At 38.4% G+C, this 24,843-nt stretch overlaps 1 protein-coding gene across 2 annotated transcripts in view; it reads left to right on the top strand.

The window, feature by feature from the left end:
• Positions 1 to 24,843, top strand: part of CRYL1 (crystallin lambda 1) — a 61,375-nt gene that overhangs the window by 18,617 nt on the left and 17,915 nt on the right. Inside the window, exons 4-6 of one of the 2 annotated variants that reach the window (XM_031049588.2) lie at positions 10,428 to 10,589; positions 14,606 to 14,794; positions 24,310 to 24,415. In XM_031049588.2, coding sequence (XP_030905448.1) covers positions 10,428 to 10,589; positions 14,606 to 14,794; positions 24,310 to 24,415 — 457 coding nt within the window. Of the gene's footprint in view, positions 1 to 10,427; positions 10,590 to 14,605; positions 14,801 to 24,309; positions 24,416 to 24,843 lie in introns of both variants that reach the window. The other variant, XM_013129228.3, reaches the window with a different exon arrangement.

The raw sequence follows: 24,843 nt of genomic DNA, 5'->3' as shown, positions 1-24,843 counted from the left end.
ACCACACTGATCAGCATTTTCAACTGCCTAAGAACTGACTGTTCTTCCTACTTTGTGCTTACTATCTCTTTCACAGTTACTGTCTGTGAAAGGACCTTTTATCTCACATGTGACCAATTGACTTCCTTGAAAGCTTTTACTATTTTTTTGTAGCAAGACTTCTGGGTATTCACACCAACTGCATCAACTGTGTGACTCCTGTGTTTGTGCTTGCCACTTCCTTAAGAGAATTCTATTAGGTCTGAGTCAGGACTTCCATCTGAAAAGTTGCTTTGATTCTTCCCCATTTAACTCATTGGGTGCTACCCTTTTCCCTTAACTTGCTTGATAGAGACATAAGGCATACAGATTCATTGTTGAGATCTTTCCTGAAGTTGAGTTACGGTTGCCACTCTTCTGCACCTTGGTACCAAAATAGTGTACATTAAATTTTGCTTCAAGTATGTAGCTTCTTATCATTGTTAATGTGTTTGATATTTCAGCCATATCAAAGTATGTTGTAGTACCTTGGTCCTTATGCCACTCTCCTCTGTTCTATAAATTCTTCAGCTTCTTCCAATTTGAAATAGACCCTGGGAGCCCCAAGACTAAGGCTTCAGTTTTCTGCAAGGATTAGAAGGCAAAACAGAATAGTTGTAGAGAAGTCACTGCTCAGTGGGTATTTTCCAGTTCCAGATCTTTCTGTACACTGATCTTCTCTTTTTCCTATGCATTCTTGTCCAAGAAGGGGGAAATTTTAGTTACTCCTCCTCTAAATTGTGGGAAGGGATGGCGGTGTTTCTGTGTGTGCCACCACCTTTGCTTTGTCTTATTTTGACAGATTAACAATCCTACACACAACATGCATTTGGGTATCAAATCGACTTTGCGAAGGCTGCCTTCTTGCTTCCAGAAGACTCTCCTAGTTCTGCCAGTTTTCTTTTGCTCTTTCAAGTGTTTCTTACTACCTGATACGTCTGTATGGTATCTTTACTTTCTCTGTATGCTACCTGTAAGGATCTGATCTTTCTAAGTGCCAACTTTGCATCTCCTTATCATACTCTCTTTTTATTTTTCTATCTTCTTTTGAAGCTGAGCACAGCTGCGATGGAGTTATTGGATTTTGTTACTCTAACAGACATACTGAATTTTAGTATGCTATTGTTCCCATTAGCCTCTTCAGCAGTAAGATTTTTTTAATAAGGCCTTGCATGATACTTCAGATTAAATCAGGGACTGCATCCTCTCTTGCCTTTCTCCATCAGCTGATCAATGAAACAGACATCGAGCAAATGTTTCAGAATCAAAGTAATTTTGAATTGGAAGAAATCTGTGGAAATCATTTGGTCCAGCCCATTGCAGGACTGTTTGTGCAAGTTGAGCCTTGAATATTTCTCAAGGATAAATGCTACTGGTCTCTTCGGGTAACTTGTTACATTTGATTACCCTCATTGTGTGACTTCTTACCCACTGTCTAATTGGAATTTCCCTTTTTGCAGCTTGAGTCTCTTGCCTTTCTTCCTATTAGCATGGACCTCTGAGAAGAATCTTTGTGTTCCCTTGAAGTATTGAAGGCAGCAATATTGTGTTGATAGTCTCTGAATAGCAAGAATCTACCTGGGGTAACTCAAGCTTTCTGGTACTATTTTATGTTCCCTCAGCGATTTTGATATCTCAACATATAGTTGTTTAGTATAGAAATAAACTCAATAGCTGCAGTAGTTGTGCTCAGGGGTAACAAATATTTGTGAAACATCATATCATCATATCAGGTCATCAGTTTCAAACCATAACATCAAATTTTGGTTTGATACAAAGTGTTATCAAATATACAGTGTAAATGTTACTTGAACTAGTCTTTTCCACCCTCTTCTCAAGAGAAAATTAAAGATAGAATCTTAATTCTTAGGCTCACAGCATTATTTAAGCAACAAACATACTACTTTCTGGCTAAAGTGTGTTAAACTTCAGAAACATTACCTAGTGCAGCTTTGAACCTGGAAGGACAAAACTGACTAATTGTAATTTATGAGGGCAAGTATTCTGATGTTTAATTGCTTAAAAAATGAAACATCAGTTGCATTCCTGTTAGTTGAATATAGAGAACTTTGTTTTCTTGCTTAATGATACAGCCTACTGATTAACTTGTTAAAGACTCCTATGAGAACTGCACTTTGTTACCCTGGATTTCAGTTTCTTAAACCATAACTTCTCTTCAAATTTGGCATATGTACAGTAAATCCGTTTCAAGCTTTAAAAATTTACTTCATATTTGCTCTCCTTGAATGAATTCTGTGGACAGTTGTCTTCTATGTCGTTCTCATGGGACATAATGTAGAACAAATGAGATGAAGTAGTAAAAAGTGAAACTTCTTAAATTACATTGGTGAAGATATAAAAGTGAAAAAGATGCAAGAAATAAGTAGAAGCATTGAGTAAGTGGAAAATTTGTAATGGTAATGTCAAGAACCTTTAAAAAAAGGTATGGCTTGGTGAGTATTTTTTTACATATTCCTTCTGAGCATTTTTATGAAGTAACTTGTCTTGATTAGTGCTTTGCATCAACTTCAGAAGGAAATTGGTCTGGGGTTTTTTTACTATAAAACTGAGTATTTGCCCAGTTTGACTTCTCAGAGCTTTTCTATGCTACTTAGAAGTGCATAACCTATAGCATTTAGTTGAACATGCATTGCAAACTTCTTGCATCATTAAGATCTTTAATTCTGAAACAACTTTTCTGTTAGCTGAAAACTCCATAAAGACACATGGAGTCAAATTAATAGATGCATTTGTATTTTAATGTCCCTGGCATGGGAATATCATGGATGAGATAAATGTTTCTTAATACTGTGTTCTTAACTTTCCTCCATAAATATACGATGATTTTTGTCTTATGTCTATATGTGACTACTGGGTGCTAAACTCAGTAGTACTCCTTTTGCTATTAAAAATATATTTGAGTGGTTGTGTGTCTAGTTCCTGAAGAATATAAGCTGAATAGAAATCAGTCCAGTACTTGTATGACATCTTGGCACGATGCTAGTAAAATGAAAACGTATCTTTTTAAATGCTTTGCTTTGGAGCAATTTACTAAAAGAATAATAACATTTACTGTCTCTCAGAAGATAAGATGATTGACTGTTGGTAAAATCTTACTCTTGACACATGAGCCACTGTGTACCTTGGTGAGTGCAAGGCCTGGCTGGGCTGGTTGGAGCTGGCTGCAGAGGGTGGTTGGGAGGTGATCTCTGAACCCGTCAGTCATGATGTAGCATGGGATAAAGCAGGCTGGCAAAGGCATGAAGTTAAGTTTGTAACTTACACCTTGTGGTCTTGAGGCATTTACAATTTTGCCTTAGAACAGTGTCTTCCCGTGGTGGTGCTTCAGAAGGGGAGCCCAGCATTGACTTGGGAGCCTTGACACTAGGTGTCTCCTGTCATAAAAATTTGTCTGTCTGGTACCAGTTTCTACCCCTAGCTTTCATCTTACTTTCCTTATGGCTTTCAAAAACCTTTTTACTACTGGGGATGAGGGAATATCTGCCGACATCAGTGGGTGAAGGTGTCTTCAGCTGCCCTGATCTCATAGATTCTGGTTTGGAAGCTTGCATTAATGACATACCTCTGTAAATACGAAGCTGCTGGAAGACAGTGTGCAAGCATTGCAGTAACATGGCTTCTTCTGGACTGGTCACTGGTCAGCTCCAGGCGCTGGACAAACATGGATCTATTTGCTTTCAACTGGATAAATATAACCTTAGGCCTGGTTTTACCCTCCTTATCTTAAAAACTGACCTGAGGCACCAGTAGTTATGTTTTGGCTTCTGAAGGAGCTAGTTTTAAGCATGTGACCTGACTTGCCATTTTTTTCAGAGGTTTTGAGAAAAAACTCTTTTCCTGATTTTAGGGTTTGAAACAGTCTGATCAGAAAGATTTACTGTAAAAAAACTTTACCAAGTCAGGGTTTAAGTTGAACTGAAAGATGGTGTTTGGGTAAACAGCTCTCCACTGTCACTGCTGTGGTGCTGCTGCTGAATGGTCTTTTGTCTTTCCAAACTTTCTAACATTCACTCTGCATCTATCCTGTGCATAAAGCAACTGGTGGTGTTACCATTATAGACTTGAATATGGTGTTGGTCCCTGTTACAGGAGGTCATCACTACCATAATTATCATCCTGCCCAGCAGTTAATCTTGCTTCAAGTTCTCTTCCAGTGTTCCTGTCTAGGCTGTATTCTATTCTCATTGTGTTTCCAAGATCACTTTCCCTGTTTTTCAGGATAGATGGAATTGCAGTAGAAGAAAACAAAAGATCTGATCCTTTGAGAAAGGATGTTGGGAGGTGGATGTCAGTCAGCCTATCTGAGATCTTGTTGCCCTTCCCTAAGGGAACAAAACAGATCTTCATCCCTTCTATAGCAGTGTGACCAGCTTGTCTGTCTTTTGAAAGTTTTATAAGGCACATGAACATCATGGAAAAAGATGGATCTCTTCATGGCATGATACTCATAGTAGATGAAGTAAAAGTTGCCTTCATTTTTTCTGTGTGTTTTAAAAAAAAAGAAACAAAACCCTACACAATCCCCCCAAAGACCCTCAAATCTGCAAATTTGATTTGTAGAATATGTACTTCTGAAAGTTAGTACTTTGTTAAATCCTGTTTTGTATTTTGTACTAAAGGCTGAACACACACTTGCAGTTCAGTCATTTATTCTGAGCAGTATAAAATGGCAGTAACTTGATCTTCAGTTCCTTAACGGGATATGTTTCTGAACTATAGGGAAGTACAAAATATTTCTATGTAAATGCTGTATTTCACCTCACCAAAGTGTTACTTACTTGTACGGTATCATGTGGTAGACAATCTTTCATGTCACTCTAGAGGCAGGATTTAAGAAGCATCAGATTTCACACTGGTATTTGCTCATAACTTCAAGGCAATCAAGAAGTTAATACCTTATATTTGAAGCCTTACTCTTTTTAATTAGGTAAGTCTAAAAGTACTGTTGGAAGTACCTTACTTATCTACTGTCCTTTAGTTGATGATTTTGAATTCTGTTAAAGCTCTTCTGAATATGAACTTAGCACTGTTCTAAAAGCCAGGCACTTACAGATTTGCTGCAAGACACTTTTGTAACTGTATTTTGAATGGAAATACAAATAAGTTCAAATCCCATGAATCAGAGTTAAACTAGTATGGGTGGTGTTGTCCCTGTTCTATCACTTCGCACCCCATGTCTGCCTGTTGTTGCGTTACCACCCCATGCCTCTAGTCCTCTGCTCCTCACCAGATCAGTGTGTAAGAAAACCTCGTCTTTATCAGAATGTTCCTCTTTACCTTTGCTGCCCTACACTCTGGAGTTGTTCAAAATCAGGCTGGAAAGGACTTCAGAGGTTGCTTGGTCCAATGCCTGCCCCAAGGAAGGATCAGTCATACTTAGACAATTGTCTGTCAGAAATAGGTTAACCTGTTCCTAAAATCCTTATGTGATGTGATTCCTACTTTCCTGTGTTAAGCATTTTACTTCTGTGCATACCTACTCTTTAGAAAGCCTGTACCTTTCTACTTTTTTGTCTCAAACAGTGATAATGGTGCCCTGTCATTATTATCCAATTTCCACTCTGCTTTTCAGGTAAAGGAGCTGCTGTCCTTATCCTGCTTTCTTAGCCTTGGCCTACAGGATAGTTCTTGTTCAGGTTCAAAATAAAGTCTTCAAAACAAGCTACACAGCCTTGGCAGTGGGCTAACTACAGATCCAAGGAATATTTTTTTTTTGCCAAACATATTTTTGTTAAAGACCAGATATTTGGACATATGTATGAAACCATGTTGAAGTTGTGTACTCACCTGTGTGGAATGATTATCTGTGGGGGGTAGAGGGGCAAACAACTGGGTGTGCTTCTGTTCCCTTGTGTATATCGCATATGGTTTGTGTTTCTGCATCACTCCTAAGTGTTTCAGGGTTAAATCTCACTTAACCTCATGTCTCTGCTGTGGCGTTCCCCCTGCTTTCCCTGTGCCATAGCTGCTGGGGGCTCCAGTACTAGTCATGCTGTAACATAATTATGTCTGTTATCAGAGTCTGTGCTGTTTGGTTGTTTCTGTGGTTGGGGTTTGGGTTTTTTTTTTTTCTTTTAATCTTCCTTGTTTTAATTGATCAAAATGCTGACACTGCACTGAAAGGTATGCAATAGCCTGGGGACTTCTTAGTAACAGCTTTGTGTACATGTCTGTGCTGCATCCCAAAACCTTCCAGCAATGTGCAAGAGTGTGTATGTCTCATGCCCAGCTGCTGTCCCTGCCTTTACACCCAGATGACATTAACATCATTTTCTAAAAAGAATCTGAAGTAAATGTGTTTTCCCACCACTATTTTTGCTGTTTGAAATGATGCATTTTTATTTGGCACTTTGTGTATATACTGGTATATATACATACTATACCTCTGTAAAATATCTCAGAATACGCATCTAAAACTACTTTGCCATTTTGAGGGGGACTGTGATGGAAAAGTCCAAAATACATGCACTCAACTATTTGTGTTTGAAATACATAATAATTTTTAATTTTGGTGAAATTACAAAACCTATACAATGCATAACACATTTTAGATAGTTGAGCTAAATCATAATGGTTAACAAAAATTTGTTCTGATATTAAAAATGCCATTTTATTTCTTTGCTTGTTTCGCTAGTTCAACTCCAAAACTCTTCAGTCGAACTGTCACATAAAAAATGTTACAGGGGATATGGTTCCTAGGGTTCATGTGTGTGACCCTTGTTTACTGAGTAGAATGCACATCAGTGTCTGACAATGGAATACAAAAGAAATAAGCTCTGTTTTCCTTAATAAAAGGTGCATCTTAGGTCCTCAAAACAGAAATACAGACCCCAGACTTGCAGAAGACCAAACTAGCATGTCCATACAAAAGCCTAAATAGAAATAATAATTAGCAATGAAATATGAATGATAGTAGTGAACATTGTTAATAGTATTTTGCTTAAATTGTAATTTGACTTCATGGATACTATAAAATGGTGGTAATGACAGAAACACAGCAGTCTATGCATCTGTAAGAGGAGCAAATAGGTGCAATCTTGCTTTGGTAACTTCAGTAAGCTCAACTTTGCTGGTAGTATTGGGAGGAACAGAATTGGTTGTAAAATTGCAGGGTTTAATTTGTAGAGAGATCATTTTAGCATCTGTACTTTTTCTAAGTCAGGTGGGTTTTAACAAGAATCTTACTATTATTTGGATGTGGTAACATTATACAGAATACTTGTACTTGACTGTACAGTCTCTAGGTATGGTAATAGTGCTTTGAAATGTAGGCTTCAGGTAGTTAAATTTCCAGGTCTCCCTTTCAGGTATTTTTAGTCTGTCTTTATATAGATAATCTGAATGTTTTTGAAAACCCACAGGTCCCTGCTTTATAAACATCTGTGTTAATAAGGCTTTGTTTTAGAAACAAGACATTCCAATGTGACTTGATAGATTGAAAATAAAACAGTTATGCCTGAAGTATTTTTTGGGAAGTTTTTTCTAGTGGAGTATAACTACAGAAGATACTGAAAATATTTGTGTACAGGGACTAGGCACCAAAACTTGCAGAAAAGCTGCTTTTCTGAGATTCAGAACTCTTTGTCTCTTAACCCTGTGAAGGTCTTTATATTCCAACAAAAAGCAGGACATAATGTGGTTCCAGTTCCAGGAGTGCTGACAGTCTGGGTCCATCTTGTGAGACAGTTTGGTGCTCTGAAAGCTGCTGCTGTATCCTCATTCTACAAGAGAAGAGAATTGCTGTCACTTGACTGTGGGAACTGTCCTACAGAAGTGCCCCCAAAATTGCAGCCAAGGCCATGCTTTGTTTCACCTTCCAGTACTAATAAATTTGCAGCCTTGGTAGTGATTCCCATTGCTAGTGTAAGGAGAAGGTGTTTTGCAAGATGGTGGTTTGGGGATTGTTTTCCTAGGTTGGTACAGGTGAGTTACTGCCTTGGCATACCTGAGCATGGATGGGAAGAACCTGGGTAGATGCCAGCATTTAAACATAGGTAAATGAAGTTGTGCATTTAGGTGAGTGTGGACACATGTGGGAGCACAGATGGCAAATAGAATAGTGGGAATGGTCTGTGCAAAAACACAGGGACACTGTATTTAAACAGATGAAAATCCCCAGATTTCCATGTACTGGTATTTATGGGGTTGTGTCATATGAGTGCAGCTTTTTAATTAGGGGCAACTAGACCTCAGTCGCCTTGTCTGGGTATCAGTGTTGTCCTTTAGGGAAAGAGTCTAGTGCACGTTTATCTTTGTGTAGTTCTTTAAGAGTTCATAGGTTGGTCAAGTAGCTGACATGTGTTCTCTGAACGTGTTTCTGAATAGTGTAATGCCTATTACCTTTAAGCCTTTAATTCAGTACAACTCATCCAGGAGGTGGGTTTTTAAAATTAACAACTATCATGTTCTGATCAGGCTATTAAAAAAGATGTCTCAGAAAGTTTAAATTGGAAGTCACATTAGTAGCAACCTTGTTCAGGTACTTAGGCCTTGGAACAAAAGTGTACTGTTCACTGCAAATGAGAAGTATGATCTTTACAAAAAGGGTGCAGAAATATAGTGTGTCACTTAAAATGCGTAGAGGTGTATGCTAGCCTTTTTGCACTGATTCTTTGAGAGAGACTGTGGTAGCTTTAAAACTGTATCTTATCTGCTCACTGTTTGATCTTCTCTTTCTCAGGGTAAACAGAATAGCTTCAGACTGCTCCAAGCTCCATAACTGACAGCAAGTGAGGTTCCTGTTTAATGGATTGTTTAGAGCTTAATTTCCCCCCTGTTCTTCAGGGAGTTGGTGTCTCTGGGAAAATAATTGCATGCTTGAGGACAGAAACTTTATTGCACTGGTCCAACAACTTGAATACAATTGTGACACTATATGAGAAAGTAAAAGCAAATGGCCCATTCAGAAGCCTTACGTAACAGTGGCAGGTTTGAGTTTCCACCAGGTTTGAGTTTGCCTTTTTGATTGTCATCTGATGTGAGAGGAGGCTTAGAGTTTCAAGTTCATAAACCTATTCAGAGCAACTCTTTTATTAGCTTGAATACTATCTGCAGCGTTCTCTTCATCTTTGGCTTTACTGAAAGAAACTTTTTAAATGTAACTAAGCAGGGATCCTGGAATTATAAGCAGAGTATCATTTTGTTTTGATAAGGCTGTCTCTAACTTTGGGCTCCATCTGGAGTTCTTAAATAACCCTGTTTATCTCTGCATCGTAGAACTTTTAGTAATGTTCCATGCAACTTGCTTGTTTTTTAAGACTCCAGTTTACTTTTAACCCATTTACTGGTTAAAAACTCCGGCTCTGGGCATTCCTGCCACAGAGTCTGAAGCTGCAGGTATTAAATATAAATTTTTGGATCATATTAAATATAAAACCTTTCTCCCTATCCTCATGTGCTGTTCAGCATAACAGAAAGGACAAAATGAAGTACTGACAGGTGGGAGAAGGTTAGAGTTCAAAAGAGCAGGTATTTTCTGTGTGTTTTATCCGCAAAGCTGAGGTTTTACAAATTTGGGATACTGTTTGGATTTTTTAAAACCCTTCAAAAAAACCCAGGGAACATGCTGGCTTTATTTCCCATTTTTTATCTCATAGACTGAAGTCTTTCCTATTGATTGTGGGATCCACTGTGGTTACTCTCCCATGTCCTTGTTCCCAGACTGGTGGATTTCTGCATGTTCTCCTTCAGGTAGCAATAGGGGATAACTTTGAAAATCTGGTGACTGTAGATCATGGCTCTTGCTTCATACGTATGGAATTTCACACAATACTGCAGAGCTGGACATGCTCAGTAGCTTTGGGAGAAGTTCTGATACTGAGCATTCTACTTCAGAAATTTTTCCCAGCATTCACATGAACGGAAGTATTCAAGCTTTTTAAGCCTGAGGGCCACTGAGGGTTGTTTCAATGCAGGTTCCAGAGCTGTGCCTTGGAATATCTTGCCATAGTTCTGGAGTTTGTAAGTTTGTTTTCTTTGGAGATGCACCTATTAACTTCCGTCTTGTCTGAGAGAGAGCACTGACCTCTATTGTGAAATTCTCCTAAAAAGAAAAATTGAGACCAGGTCTTATTCCTTTGTACTGTGTTATCTCTGTGTGTGAGTAAAAGTCTGTATTTTAGACAAAGCAGAATGATTTGCTTTGTGTTAAATCTCCTGTGGTGTGTCATGGTGCATTTTCTGCTATAGTGAGTTCCTGAGCTTTCCATTTCTTTGTATGTGGGAAAGTATTTTCCTGTGGTGGCTCACAGGTATATCTAGGCCGATTAAAATAGATGGTTTATGCTGAGTTCCTAGGTGTCATGGTGGGACTAGTGAAGCCTGGAACACATGGAAAAATACTACTAAACTAGAAAACCTCTAATACTTTTTTTTTGTTTTTATTCCAGGAATGTACTCCGGAAAACTTGGAACTGAAAAAGAAGATTTTCAGTCAGTTAGATCTTATTGTTGGTGACAGTGCTATTTTGAGCAGTTCAACCTCTTGTCTCTTACCCAGCAAATTATTCACTGGCCTTAAACATGTTAAGCAGTGTATTGTGTCACATCCTGTAAGTATGATGTCATGTTTTAGTTTTTTAGTAGTAGTAGAGGTGTTTAGCTAAACTGCATCCCAAACTCTTCCAAGCAGACCAAGAGATGTAGAAGGATTATTGAGTGCTTGTCTGCCATCATTTGTGTTCAGGGACTTGACTTTTCAAAGGAGCTTTAGTTTGGTCATTCATTGAGCAGCAGTATTTTCTAAATTGAGAGGGTGTATGTATGATTCATATTGTTGGCTCAAGATAGTTTTTGTGTAAGCTGTTGTGATATTATTGTGTGTCACTCCAATAACTGGCTCCCAAAATTTAGGAATTCTGTGTTTTGAAGCAAACCTATAAATTTTTTTTATTCTTGTGACATCATTAGTCTTTTCTGGTATCCTTTTTCAACTGCTGTTGGGGAACAGTGAGGGCCCAGACTGTGAGCTGCATGTGCTTGTTAGGTAATGTCAACAGAAGGTTGAAGCTATTGACTCTGGTTTCTTCAGACTTCTGATGCCAAAGCAGTATACCAGAAGAGGAAAAGCAAGTGGATGAAATGGAGCAAATTGTACTTGGAGCTGAATTTGCATGCTTTGTGACCAGCTTGGCCAGGGCACTGATGCAAAATTGGCATGACTAGAGGTGGCAGCAGAACCTCAAAATGCTGAAGGGCACTTGTGAGCCTTTGTAGAGGTCTACATGGGGCTGCCATACAGCAGTTTTATCAGGTGTCTTCTCTACATGGAAAAGCATTTTGTCTTGGTCAGTGGGATTCTTACTGTTTCTGTTTTCCACTACTCATTAGCTAATGAATTTGTTAGCCTAATGTTAGCTTGGTGTTTCACAGATCACTTAAGAGAACTATTGTTATGAAGGCTGGCAGTATCTGGAGAAAGGTACTGCTCTGCTGTCTACAGTATGGTAACTACATGTTCTATGTCCAGGGCATCCTTCAGCGTGTAATGTAAATGTCAGTTCCTGGGCCATGCTGAAGAGTGGCAGTGTGAATATAAAACTACAGTGCTACTTTATTGTAGTGTCTCTACAGCTACCTGTACCCTAATGCTGCAGTGTCAAAGCAGTTGATCAGCATTTCTGACACCTCCACCACCACCTATATGCCTTGGGGTGAATAGGAAGCAAAAGGAACAAAAGGATGGTTACTTTCTGTATAATTAGTTTTCAACCCCATTTTAATAAAAATAATAAAATTAAAAAATCAAACATGAAAGTATGTACCTGTGCTTAGGTTTAGCTTTTCTCCAGTCTAAAATTCAGTAGTTCCTTATCTCGTATGTCCAGGGTTGTAACTTTCTGTAGTGCAAGAGAAGAGATAATGTCTCTTAGAGACTTCTGTATTAAGTAACTATAGCTATGATTTTTTTTAACCCATTCCTGGGCTTCTACCTACTCTCTGACTGTCAGTCTTTGAGTTTGTTACTCTTTCTTACTGTTTTCCCAAGTTGGTCTGTACCGGTTTACTTTGAGCTGTGGTCTTTATATGAGCTGCTTTTGAAAGCAGGTATTGGATCTGGAAAGATAGTGAGTATCTATGTAACATTTTGTAGGTTGCTGTTGTAAGGATATATGTATTTTTCTGAAGCATAGTCGGAGTGCATTAAAATGTGTAATTGTTCTGAAATTGCTTTGCAATCCAACTGAGACTATTTTCTTAGTAATCTTAGCTTCACTCAAAGGGCAGTGTACTCTTTCAGGGGCCTTTCTGCATCTGTTATGTCAGGAAACATGCTTGCTTTGTAGTAATTGTTGGCTTTTGGTGTTTTTTGTTTTAACCATGGCCTTACTAACATCTTGAATGTTACAGTAGGAGAGTAGTGGCCATAGGAAGCAAGCAGCTCTGGAAGACACTAAAAACAAAAAGCATGGAATTTTATGTACCAGAAGAATTAAAAGCTTAAGTTGTAAAACCTGTAGCACAGGTGAGCATGTTGAGGAGAAATTAAATTAAATGATCAAAAGGCAGAAGGAACTCATCCCTTTGCTTAACATAGCAGTAATTTCAGAAATTAGAAAAAATAAATGAAACCCATAGCACAGCTGTCGGATAGAAATGCACAGAATACTCGTAGGTACAGCTGTTCTCTTCAGGCACTTTCAGGCAGTGTATCAGAGAGGCCTTCTGCAGAGAGGTTCGTTTCTCATGTACAGTGTATGCCTGCTAGGTCACACAACTAGCAATATGGAGCTGGATGAGACTGTCACTGAGGGAAGTCCCTTGCTGTACAGGAAACCATTTAATCAAATCACCTTAAACTATATTAAGCTGTATCTGTTAGATTGTTTCTTTTTAGCTGCACTACTTCTGCTCAAAGTTGTTTGTGTCCTCTAATTTTTGTTCCAGTCCTACTAACGGTCAGCTAAATAATTTTATGTTTATTGTTAGCTTTTGTGTGGCTTAATTCTTTCTCTGTATTTACTTTGTCATATCCTTTCTTAGCTTTCATTTTGTTCATCTAAGTTAAGTAAGCTCTTCTGCTCCCTGAAGAAAAGCTTCTCATTTTTAGAAACCTTCCCTCATCCCTGATTTCACCCCCATTTTGCCACTTCTAGTTTTTACTAACATCTATTACCTCACTCCTAAAAGACTGTCTTCCAGAGACTCCTCAGTGTGTTCAAGAACACACCCATATATTCCCTGTGCCAAGTTCATGAAATAGAATATTTCAATAAGATCACTGTCAACACAAATCTTGGAAGAAATTTATAATAGCTTCAGTCTCTCTTAACAATTAACTTGTCCTGGTCCTGATTGGAACCTGTGATATACTTAAGGGTTAGAAAAGGCTTATGAGAATGTCTCGGTGCTTGCGGTGTTTTGAGTCTTGCTAAATTGCCTGGCACCACACCTGCAGCAATGCCCATCATGCCATTCTCAGATTTGGTGGTGGCACTGTCAAAAAGTCTGATGTGCGAAAGGTTATGTTGGAACAGAAGGCACTTTAAAGGGAATGAAGTAGTTAGAGCAAATGCAACCTGTATCAGGTTATGCATTGGTCAGACCCAACAGTAAAGGGAACCATGTAAGAACTCAAATGAAAGAACACCAGAGAGAACAGACTGCTTGCTCTTTGCTGTGACTAAATCCTGTACTTGCATTTACCTGAGCACAGTTAAGAGATGTTAACTATGTGGAAACATGGTGAAAGAATCAGTACTTAATTATCATCCTTTCAATGTCAGGGTTATTTATGGTAGCAATTTATGGTATATTAGCTCCTTTTATTGCATGGAAACTAGACCAAGAGCCAAGTTTAACACCTTAAAAAATATGGCTGAAGTACTACTGCTTTTGCAGAGAGCATGCAGGCAATGTTACTGCCTGTAACACTATCAACTTAGAACTCTTAGCTGTTTCTCGTATATTCTTTAGAATTTTTTGTTTCTTGCTTCAAAAATACATTACACAAAGGTCTTGACTTGATGAGAAATTACATTTAGGGAAAAAAAGTAGTACAGTGTTTGAACATAACCTGTAGTTTTTTCAAAGGATGGGGGGTTTATGCAATATCCGTTACTGTTTAGCATATATTTACAGGCTTGGGCTAGTAACAACTTATCTGTTAAGTATTACATCTTACTCGTGGTGTTTAGCAGCAATAACTTTTATTATAAAGTTCCTGAATAGCTGAGAGGAAATACCTTGCTTCATTTGAAAAGATAGGTGGTGACCGTATGTCTTAAAGCAACAAACAGCCTGAAACAACATGAAAGAACATGAGTTGTCTTAACTCACATATAAAATCTTCTAACACTGTTAAAGTGCTGTCATCTCAAGTGTAGCTCCATGAACTTTGCTAGGGTTAAACGGACTTAGATTTAATGCAAGATATTTTTTTATTATTATTACTAATTTTAATTACTACACCATCTTTTATTGGATTGGTGAAGTCTTTCAGGGTCTGAAGATAAGGCTGTGTTCAATGGAAAATACCCATGCTAGTAGCAAGCTATAAAAGTGCTTTTTATTAGCTTGCTGTTAATTTGTTGATAGTTGACAATTTTCTTTTGTGATTTTTCTTGAGGTAAATCCACCTTATTATGTGCCATTGGTTGAAATTGTTCCTCATCCAGAAACAGATCCTTCTACTACAGAGAGAACATATGCCCTGATGAAGAAAATTGGTCAATCTCCTGTCAGACTGAACAGAGAAATTGAAGGGTTTGCTCTGAATCGGCTCCAGTATGCAGTGATAAGCGAAGCCTGGAGACTTGTGAGTGTATGTATATATTTTTTCCCCATTTCTACAGATACACACTGCCAGTGTTATATATGTGACAAGTGAGATTGTATATTTATAATTCATATAAGTTTGTGTCATCTTTGTTAAACTGTCCCTTATGAACACAAATATATATTAACATGCAAATTAAAATGAGGAAGAAGTGATATCCATTCCAAATAGCAATGACTGACAAAACCAGTGATATAACAGCTATCTTTTATCCAGCTTTCTTCTTAGAATACTGTCATTTTCAAAACAATCAAAGAACAACATTAAAAGCACATAAATCAAAATACTGATTTTTCTTTTTTCTAGGTTGTCTCATCATTTCCTGTTATTTTCTGAATGTTCATGGCCTACTCTACAGTCATTATGAAAATAATATTTTAAATGTTTTTTTCTTTAGCCTTTCAGTAATTGCGCTTAGAAGTTCAACAGCTATTTGATACTTGCAGGTGAAGATAGATTTCTTCTCCTCCTGCCTTAGCTGAGAATCATTTGTGTGTGCCCCTTAAGCTTTTCCCACAGTTACCTGTTTTGTGCTGCAAAGTATGATCTTTCATCAGGAAGAGCTGAGTTACAAGTCAGTTGCTATCCTGCCGAGAAGAGATTCAGCTGGGCTTGAGTGAGGCTTATTTTTTTTTTTTGTCACAGAGAGTGTTCTCATTTTTCAAGCTGTTTGAACAGCCATGCATACAAGTATGGGTAAAGATCTTAAAACTAAGGTACTACTAACATATGATAAAAAAAAGCAACTCTTTTTTTCAAAGCAGTATCTGAACATAGTTGCTGAACTGATTTTGCTTGCCTGTTAGCTTCCACTAGCAACACAATGCAACAATATAAAGGAGGTGGTAAATAATAACCATAGAATCATAGAATAATTTGGGTTGGAAAGAACTTAAAGCATCATCTAGTTCCAACCCCGTGCCATGGGCAGAGACACCTTCAACTGGATGAGGTTGCTAAAAGCCCCATCCAGCCTGGCCTTGAACACTTCCAGGGGTGGGGCAGCCACAGCTCCTCTGAGTAGCCTGCTTCAGTGTCTCATCGCCCTCACAGTAAAGAATTTTTTCCCAGTATCTTATCTAAATCTGCTGTTTCATCTTAAAGCCATTTAAAGCTCCCTTGTCCTATCACTACATTCTGTTGAGGAAAAAGTTCCTCTCCAGCTTTCTTGTAGACCCCCTTTAGGTACTGAAAGGTGCTCTAAACTCTCTCCAAAGCCTTCTCGTTTCCAGGCTGAACAAGACCAACTCTCTCAGTCTGTCTTTATGGGCTCCAGCTCTCTGGTCATCTTCATGGCCTCCTCTGGACTCACCCCAACAAGACCATGTCCCTCTTGTCTTGGGGCCCAGAGCTGAACACAGTACTCCAAGTGGAGCCTCACCAGAGTGGAATAGAGGGGGAGAATCAGCTCCCTTGACCTACTGGTCACGCTTACTCTGTTACAACTCAGCATAAGGTTGGCTTTCTGGGCTGCAGGCACACACTGCCAGCTCATGTTGACCTTCTCAACAGCCAACATCCTTAAGTGTTTCTCCTCAGAGCTGCTCTCAGTAAGTAAACCAGTGTTGTTAGGCAGAACTGAACATCTACTGGACATGTTTCTTTAAATAATAATAAAAAAATACTTGTTATTAAAAAAGTTAATACAAATTCTTAAGTAAACAATAGAAAAATCCCTTCAGAATGCTGTAGACACAAGATAGAAAGGATAGTAACCTCCAGATTACTTTTGAAACAGTAATAGCACTAGTGAAAAAAAAAAGAAAAAAAGATTTTTTTGATAGTAATAATGTGAACGAGGAAGGCAAGTTCATGAGGAAAAAGCTATCTGAACTGCAGTGTTCACTATTAAGGAGGTTCCCACACTGTAACCTTTCCTTGAAAGGATCTGACAAAGAAGTAGAATAAGTCATGCTAAGAGCAAAGTTTTTTTTTTTGGAGGAAAGAGTAAATTAATAATGTCAGAAGGATAGTGGTGAAGGAGAAATTGAACTTTTCTGAAAATCTCCGAACTGAAATATAAAGTTGATGAAAGACTAGATTAAACACAGTTTTTACACACCAACTAGTATAATACTGCAGAAATGGAAGTTAGCATTTATACCTTAGTTCTTTTAAAATTGTTCAAAGAGTAATTGGGAAACCATGGACAAGTAGGTCTGATAATATGTAGGCATGTTAATACGACATCTTTAGTCATCACAGGTATCCAGGGAAGTAATGGTTCAGAAATCTAGTAGGATTCTTTCATGTCTCTTAGAGCATAGGCTGAATTGTGGAAGTTGCTGTTATAGAAACCATGGCTGCTAAAAATATGAACAGGTTCGTGGAACATTTAGACACATTGATGTCAGAAGACCACCATGCGAAAGTGACCTCTAGCTGTCCAGGTCTCAAAAGACTGGACTGCTGGGGCTGAGGCAGTACATATCATTGGAGTATTGCTCTGTATTTGGCCTTTGGTTGTGGAAAGAGTATAAAAATACTTTGGTTATGGAAAGAGTATAAAAATACTTAATGGGCTACTGTTGGAAAAAAGGTACCAATTTGAGGTGAAGCTTTAGTATGAACCTATGTGGATATTTTTGTATGGGTGGTGGTATGTGAATAGTAATAAAATAGTGCTTGAAGCACTGACAGATAATGAAAGTTGCTTTCATTGTGCTTCATCAAAGTTTCCAGGTTGTTCTATTTTTTTATAATTTTATTGCATTTCAGGCAAATAGATGTTTAAACTGTAAGAACTTTGATGGTTGTATTTCAATTCTGAAAGTCTGGACAAATAGCAGCTATCAAAGGTGTACGGTTTCAGCTGTTTTGACTTTGGGCTGTGCACTGCTTTTGATGGGAGAATTGCTGCAGACTTGAGGCAGTTTCTGTGTTCCTACTGTTGTGCTACCAACTCAGTAATTTTTGTCTCAAGTAATGTTCTTTTGGCATTTTCCACTTTCGAATTGGAGAAAAATGCTACTTCTGATTGCTAAGTCAGTTTTCAGGTCTTATTTTTGAGAATGTCAGCCTCCCTATCTCTCTGTCTTTGAAAGGTTCCTAAAAATCAAATTTTACTCACATTGCTTCTTCTGGTAGCAAACATTTTCCTTAGTCTGAGAAGCTGTGGAGAGGGGATATGAACTGCAAATACTAGCAGGAGAGACATATTAATAAAGTATTCTTATCCAAGATGGCCACACTGTTAATCCTTTTGTTGTTAGATATGTAAATTATGCGTGTTATCCAAGTCAGCATGGATGCAGAACATAGTACTTATGAAATTACTTATGAACACTGGGGTACTTTTATGCTAATAGTTGTGTATTTCTTTTGACTATTGTAAAAGAACAATGAGGCAGAACAATGAAGTGTAATTTCTAGTTTAGTTGTTTTATAAGTGGTTGTAAAGCTCTGAACAAGTATCTTTGCCTGAAGTTTGATGTCATAAACTGGTCAGTGCTCCTACTTCTGTTACAAGGTTTCTTTAATTTTAACATGGTGAGTGCCTGAGAAAAATCTGTTGTGTTGCAGGAGGGCTGTTGTATTTGCACTGCAGTGCATCAATTCTTTGACATGTAGCAAGGACTTAAATATTCCAGATTTAAATTTTGTTAACCAGGAGAGAACCATAGCAGCAGTCTCTAAATATTTGAAGCCACTTGAAGTAATCTTAAATCAGCCCCTTTTTGTAAACAACTACCCGTTTTTTCAAGGACTTTGCTAAAATGCAAGCTTGCAAGTTCTCATCTGCATTCTTGTATCAAAGTGTTTTATAGTAATGGCAGGGAGTGATCTTACATGTGCACACTCATATACTCATATCAAAGTCCAAGTTCAGACATCTTTGCACGGACTGATCATTCAAGAAACTAGTGGAAGCTTCTCCAGTAGAAGTATTAATGGACTGTTAAAAAAGGTATTGGTGGTGGAACAGACATGCAGGTACAGCTGTACTAACAACATTTGCCTGGAAAACTTTATCACAAATGGGCTGAGCTTGCAGGATACATTTCAGTTCCCAAATTTAGCTGTAGGCAACTAACAACCTGCCGGTCTCTCTTTAACAGTGCTGCTGGAATGTGTGATGGGTGAGGCATGGGACAGGTGTCATATAGTGGAAGAAGGGCTCTAATAACAAGCATGAACATGGGGTGGTATAGAAAGCAATGTGGTAGATACAGCCGTTTGCTGGATGATGCATGGAGCCTCTGCCATGCAGACCTAAGAGCAGGAGAGGCTGTAACAGAGCCAGAAATCTGAGGTAAGGCCCTGCCAGCAGGTTGGGTTCAGGCTGAGACTCCACATGGTGATCAAATTACATGTGGGCATGGATGCTGGAATGGAGAGAAAAGTGTAATTCAGGGCAAAGTGATGAAAGTAGCAATATGAAACCCCGGGTATTGGAATGCAGTTTGTTTTTGCCAAAGGTGCTGGAGTCCCCAGGGGCAGACACAGGGAGGCCGTGATTTTGACCACATATGCTTTAATTCTTAGGTCTGTGGTAGAAGTATTGCGAAGCTAATCATGGTGTGAGTAGAAGATGTACTGTGAGATGCTGAGGTTGAAGATCCTTACCTCCTCCCTTCTCAACTCTAAATTTTGATATTATGAGTTTGGAACCATTAGAATGAGCTGTAGCCAATAACAGGAAAAGTATCTCAAATAGGTTTCTGTTACTCTCTGTTACTGTTTATTTACCTTCTTATGCCTCTTATTGACAGTGGTACTGGTATATCTGATCTTGTTCATAACACCGTGGAGCAGAGACTTACTGCGTTTACTTGCCTGGGAAATACCCCGTGCACTGCTGAATGCTAGTACTTTTTTACTTTTAACAGTACCAATACAGTAGATTGGGATTATGTTGCAAAAGAGTGTTAAGTATCTTGATTTTGTCTTGTTCTGTACGTAAAGCTTTGGTTAACTTCATCCAGAAAATAAAAGAATAAAAGCCAGTTTCACTAATGCTTTAGATCAGAATTCTCAAACCTCACTCTGAATATCTAGCACTGTCCTTTTAGTGTGGATTACTGAGTGGAATCTTGGTTGAAATGGTTTTCTAATCGTCACGTGGAATTTGCAAGAAGGTCATAAAGTACAGCAGGAGAACGTGACGGTTTTTCTGCCCTGATCTAATTTAGGATTTTCAACTTCTTTTTAAGAACCTGTTAAAGCTACTTTGTGGTGAATCATATGGTGGACACATATAAGTGTTTTAAGAGTCTCAGGTTTTTTTCTCTGTAAGTTTTTTATACTGTTTCAGTGGGTTTTTTTCTTTAAAAGTGGATTTTCTTTTAGGTTTAGTCATTGCGAAAGACAAGAATGGGCAGCCGTGAATTTTTTTATAATCTTTTGGAGAATAAACAGTCATGGTTTTGCTGTGTGTCCATTTTATTTTGTTTCATGGCAGTCAGGTGCATTGGCTTCAGTCCCTAATTTATGTACCTCTCCCTTCCCAGGTGACTACCTTGGCAGTCCTTAAACACTGGCAAGACTTTCTGAATTCCAAATTCCTTATTATTAATAATTGTATTACAGTGTTATCCAGAGGACCTTTCCAAGAGATCAAAGATAAGGTAGCAGGTTAAACGTCTAGTTACAGTGCCCCATGAAAGGGGGATATTGGAAGTTTAAAGGGCCGGGGAGAAAAATAATGTTGATACCAAGTGTTTCTTACAGGGTTAAGTGACTGGGGGTGCCACAAAAGAAGTAAGATAAAAGGGCCAGCAAAGTAGAGAGGTATGAAGTCTGTAGGACAACAGGTTTCTCAAACATGATGAAATGGAAAGAGACAAAGCCTGTAGAAGGATATAGGAGAAAAGGCATATGCTCAAAATTACAGGAAAGGAAAAAGGCGTGGATGGAAGGGACTTGATTGAAGTGATAGTGAAAAGAAGGGTGTAGCAAGTGCTGCTGAGAAAGAATGCATATTATTAGTGACAGTCAGAAAAATATTACTGGATTTGGGAGATACAAAGGGTGCAGTGGCAAATTTGGAGACTAAGTATGTGGTCCAGGAGGTAGTGGAGTCCAAAATTACTCTATAGACTGGAGTGAGTAGGAGAACATGATCATGAATTGGTAGCATAACAAAAGGTATGATTGTTTTTTGGCCATGTCACATTTAATATTACTGCAAATCAAGTCTGTGACAGAAGTTGCTACCTGGGTGTGACTCACGGATGTGAAGACTGTTGATTAAAACCAAGCAGGTTGCGTCGAAGCCTAAAGGTGGAGACTTCAGAACCACCATAGGTCTTTGGAAAGGATAAAAAGGTCCCTTTTTTTTTTCTAGTGAGAAGTACTAAAAAATACTGAAGGAGTATCAGGACAATACTGTGGCATTACAGGAGATTAAAATCTTCAGGAAGATGAGATTGTGGTATATAAATGGTGTCATAAGGAGCATGGAAGATTCTGATGTAGCCTAGATCTTTGAAGTTCAACTGACCATTGGGGTCACTGAGGATTTTGGTGGAATTTATTTAAAAAAAAAAATTTCCTTCCATAGTTGTGAAGCTTCTGGTGAACTCATAACACACTTCCTCTTCCCTCTAACAAGTGCTTGAGAGAAGGGCTTACAAGAAGGGATGCCCAGGATGAAGAGAATGAAAAATGCCCTTGGGAAGCTTTTCACCCATAGGTTTAATGAAACTGGGTTGTAACTCTTGTTTACTTATTAGCGTAAACATGCATCCTTGTGGAAGACACGTTGGTTGACCTTGCACCCACCCTGCTGAATCATTCCACCAACTTACGATCTCTTTAACCTAAGTAGGAGTAGGGTTTTTCCCTAGGAGTGGATGGTTTAACTGGTTTTGCATTTATGTTTTTAATTTCGGAAGAGAAAAATGAAAAGGCTTTTGTTTAAGAGGGTTTATGTGACCAGGAGATACTGAGTGTTTAGAATAATACATGCCTCAACTGGAGGGATCTGTCATGTTTTCCGTCTGGTAGCAGCAAATTTTGCCTTTTAGCAGCTGTAACCAAAAAATTACAGCTGTAGTCAAATGACCAAGAGTAAAGTATTCATCTCATGATTCTGAGGGCACCTGGTCTTCACATGTCAGTACTGAATCTGAGGACTGTTGTACCAAAAGAAATAAATCAGTTTTTAATTTTAAGATCAATTTGCAATGATTCTGAAGTGTTTCAGGATGCTGTTAACTCTTTAACATTATGTTTACAGTTTTTAACTGCTGCTGTGGTTCAAATGCTTGTCTGGAACTTGTGGTTAATCTTTTGTCTGCAAATGCACGTCAACCAGGGAGAGAAAAGAAAAATCACTCATCAAGCACAGCTTTACCAGCACAACTCATTGTCTGGATGGAGCACTCCCAACAGAAGAGCACTTTTGTTGACTTTGCTGTTGTTCAGAGAAGTTGTGTTGCTATGTCAGGGGAAAAAGACATTCACAGAATTCATGATGCCTGTGTTAGTTACACTGATGCTGGTCTGTAATCTGAATGTTGTCCGAGGTTTTTGTTTAGTCCTGTCTTCATGCAGACCTTTCTGTCTGCCTCTAGATGAGTTACTTTACCATGCCTATGCCTTAACTTTAAGTTGAAGACAATAATGATTCCTTATCTCTGCCATTTTATGTCTAAATTGTAACCAGAGCTATTTGTTCCATATATGGTGTATAGATCTTAATTACATTATTATTTCCTTTTCAAGATAAGAGTTCAAAAGCCACCTGCGAAAAGGTTTCAGCCAGGCTTATTTTTAATGGGAGCAATGCCTACTAACAGATCAGGACTTGAGGCAGAGATGTATAAAAGGCTCTGTTTAAACCTGCGATGATGAAACTTGATGTCGGTGGCCAGCTGTAGAAGTTACGTTGGTCCTTGGTTTAACTTTCTTTTAAAGTGACAGTAGATGATGTAGTTGATGAACACAGAAGACACTGTGAGTGGGATTCAGCTCACGTAAGATGGGATTTCTACAGTGTAGACATTGACATCCAAGTTCCTTACTCATTTTTCAGTTCTGTGCAGAGAATTAGGCCCTCTTAGGACACAACTCATCTTACCTATTCTAGATGCTTGCTTTAGGATGCTGATTTCTTTTTTCTCCCTGGTGATTATAGAGTCTAGATGTCTAGCTCAGATGCCATTGCCTGCAAGAGGTCAGGAGAGCTGTCCTACATGCCTATAACTCTGGCTGATCACTGTGAAGTGAAGGAGCATTCAGACAGGGCCATGTGAGAGGAAAACTCAACAGAAAAGGATGTCTCTGGTGAAGCAGATGAGTAAACATACTTGTATTCTGCAGCTCAAAGAGGCTTGTGAAGAAAGAGGCACTGATTGAGGAGAGCACTTCAGAGTAGGGTGAGAAGACAAATTAGAAGCAGTTCAGCATGTCTTCTACCTATTTAACTGGAAGAAAATATATGGAGGTTTTTTGTTTCTGGGAATGAGAAGTTCTAGAAACCAAGCTGTATCTACTGAGCATGGTTAGAACAGGGCTTAGCTAATTCATATCTTTCTAGCAGGTAAAAAAAATTTTGTATAAGAAATAACACTCTGCTCAAGTAAATCTGTTAAGGTAATGAACTGCAACTAATGAACTCTAACCCAGTTTTTTTTACAAGCCTTTGTGTGCTTGCCCTAACCTGATGGTGGCGTTGGCTTTCTTCTAAGTGCTACCATGTGGCTGGAACAGCAGCACTCAGCTTCTAACAGGAGAAATGTTTCATTTTGCATGCTCCCCATCCTGCCAGCTCTGAGATGTGAAGCTGGCAATGAACTCAGGAACCTGGGCAGGTTGGGGCTAGGTGGGTTGAATGTTCAGTGAGTTTTGTGAAAGGGAGTGGCAGCTGCATTGCTTGCATGTTTGGTCCACGTGTTGGTCTCTTGCAGGTGGCCTCAGGAGTAGTATCCACTGTTGCACCCCCATTCCACCAGTAGTGACTCTGCCCAAAAATCCAGCACTAAGAGAATACAAAGGGTGGAGTGAGACTTAGCCAAAACACCCATATTTAAAAGGGCAGGTGTAGTACTTGGATTTTTATGTTAACTCTTTTGGTCATGTGCTGTTAAGAGTGACACATTTGCTCTGTGTTCTCTGATCCTCAGTTTCTGGGGAAAAAAAGGTATCTTGGGTAACATAAACAGCCCAGTATAGTTTTAGTACATGAATTATTGTAAGTAATAAGTATCAGGCAAACTAGGATGTACAAATAGTACAAATTGTATGAAAATGTGTATTAATTTATAAATTAAAAAATAAGATACTGTCAAAATATATCAAAGTATATTCGAGTTTTGAATGAAAGCAGTCTTGGGGATGAAAATAAGTGTACTGAACCATATTTCTATGGCTTGCATAATAGAGGTACATTTTGGGCAAACAGTTGTGTTTCTGTTTGCAAGCTAAATGCTATTTCTAGCTTTAGTTTTTATGACTTGTTTAATTTTTTAATTATATACAAAACATGGGCAGTTTTGCAGTGAAACCAAACGTTCACAAATCTTCCTTCCTGTTCTACTTTTACTACTTAGGAAGGAGTAATATCTCCTGCTGATCTAGACCTTGTGATGTCAGATGGATTGGGAATGCGATACGCATTTATTGGACCTCTGGAAACCATGCATCTTAATGCAGAAGGTAGGTAGTTTAAAATTGTATGAATGTGAAGAAAAGGTCTACATTGCACAAGGCTCCGGAAATGTTATAAAACAAACCATGTTAGGATTCCTGCAGCTATGACTGGTTTCTCTCTTTACTGCAATGATAAGAAAAATTAAACTTACTTAAAATTTGAGGTCAAGTGAGATGGATATTGACTATCCTATTGTAAGTGATCAGATGGAGTATGACAAATCACTGAAACACTAGTGGTGTATTTCATATTTTCCAAGATTTGTCCTGGTGCTTTGCAAACGTTTCTGTGTCTATAGTTCGGGATTGTCTGGGTGTCAGGAAAATAAAGTATTGGAAAAGTTAATCTGATCATTTATTGTCAACAGAAACTTACTTTCTGTAGATGACCACCTGTTTTCTGTTTTCCCTCACCCCACTCTTTATAGCAAAGG

This window comes from Melopsittacus undulatus, chromosome 2 (assembly GCF_012275295.1).
Source record: "Melopsittacus undulatus isolate bMelUnd1 chromosome 2, bMelUnd1.mat.Z, whole genome shotgun sequence".
Taxonomy (NCBI): Eukaryota; Metazoa; Chordata; class Aves; order Psittaciformes; family Psittaculidae; genus Melopsittacus; species Melopsittacus undulatus.
The sequence above is the reverse complement of the archived record's forward strand: the minus strand, read 5'-3'. Positions and strand labels throughout refer to the sequence as shown.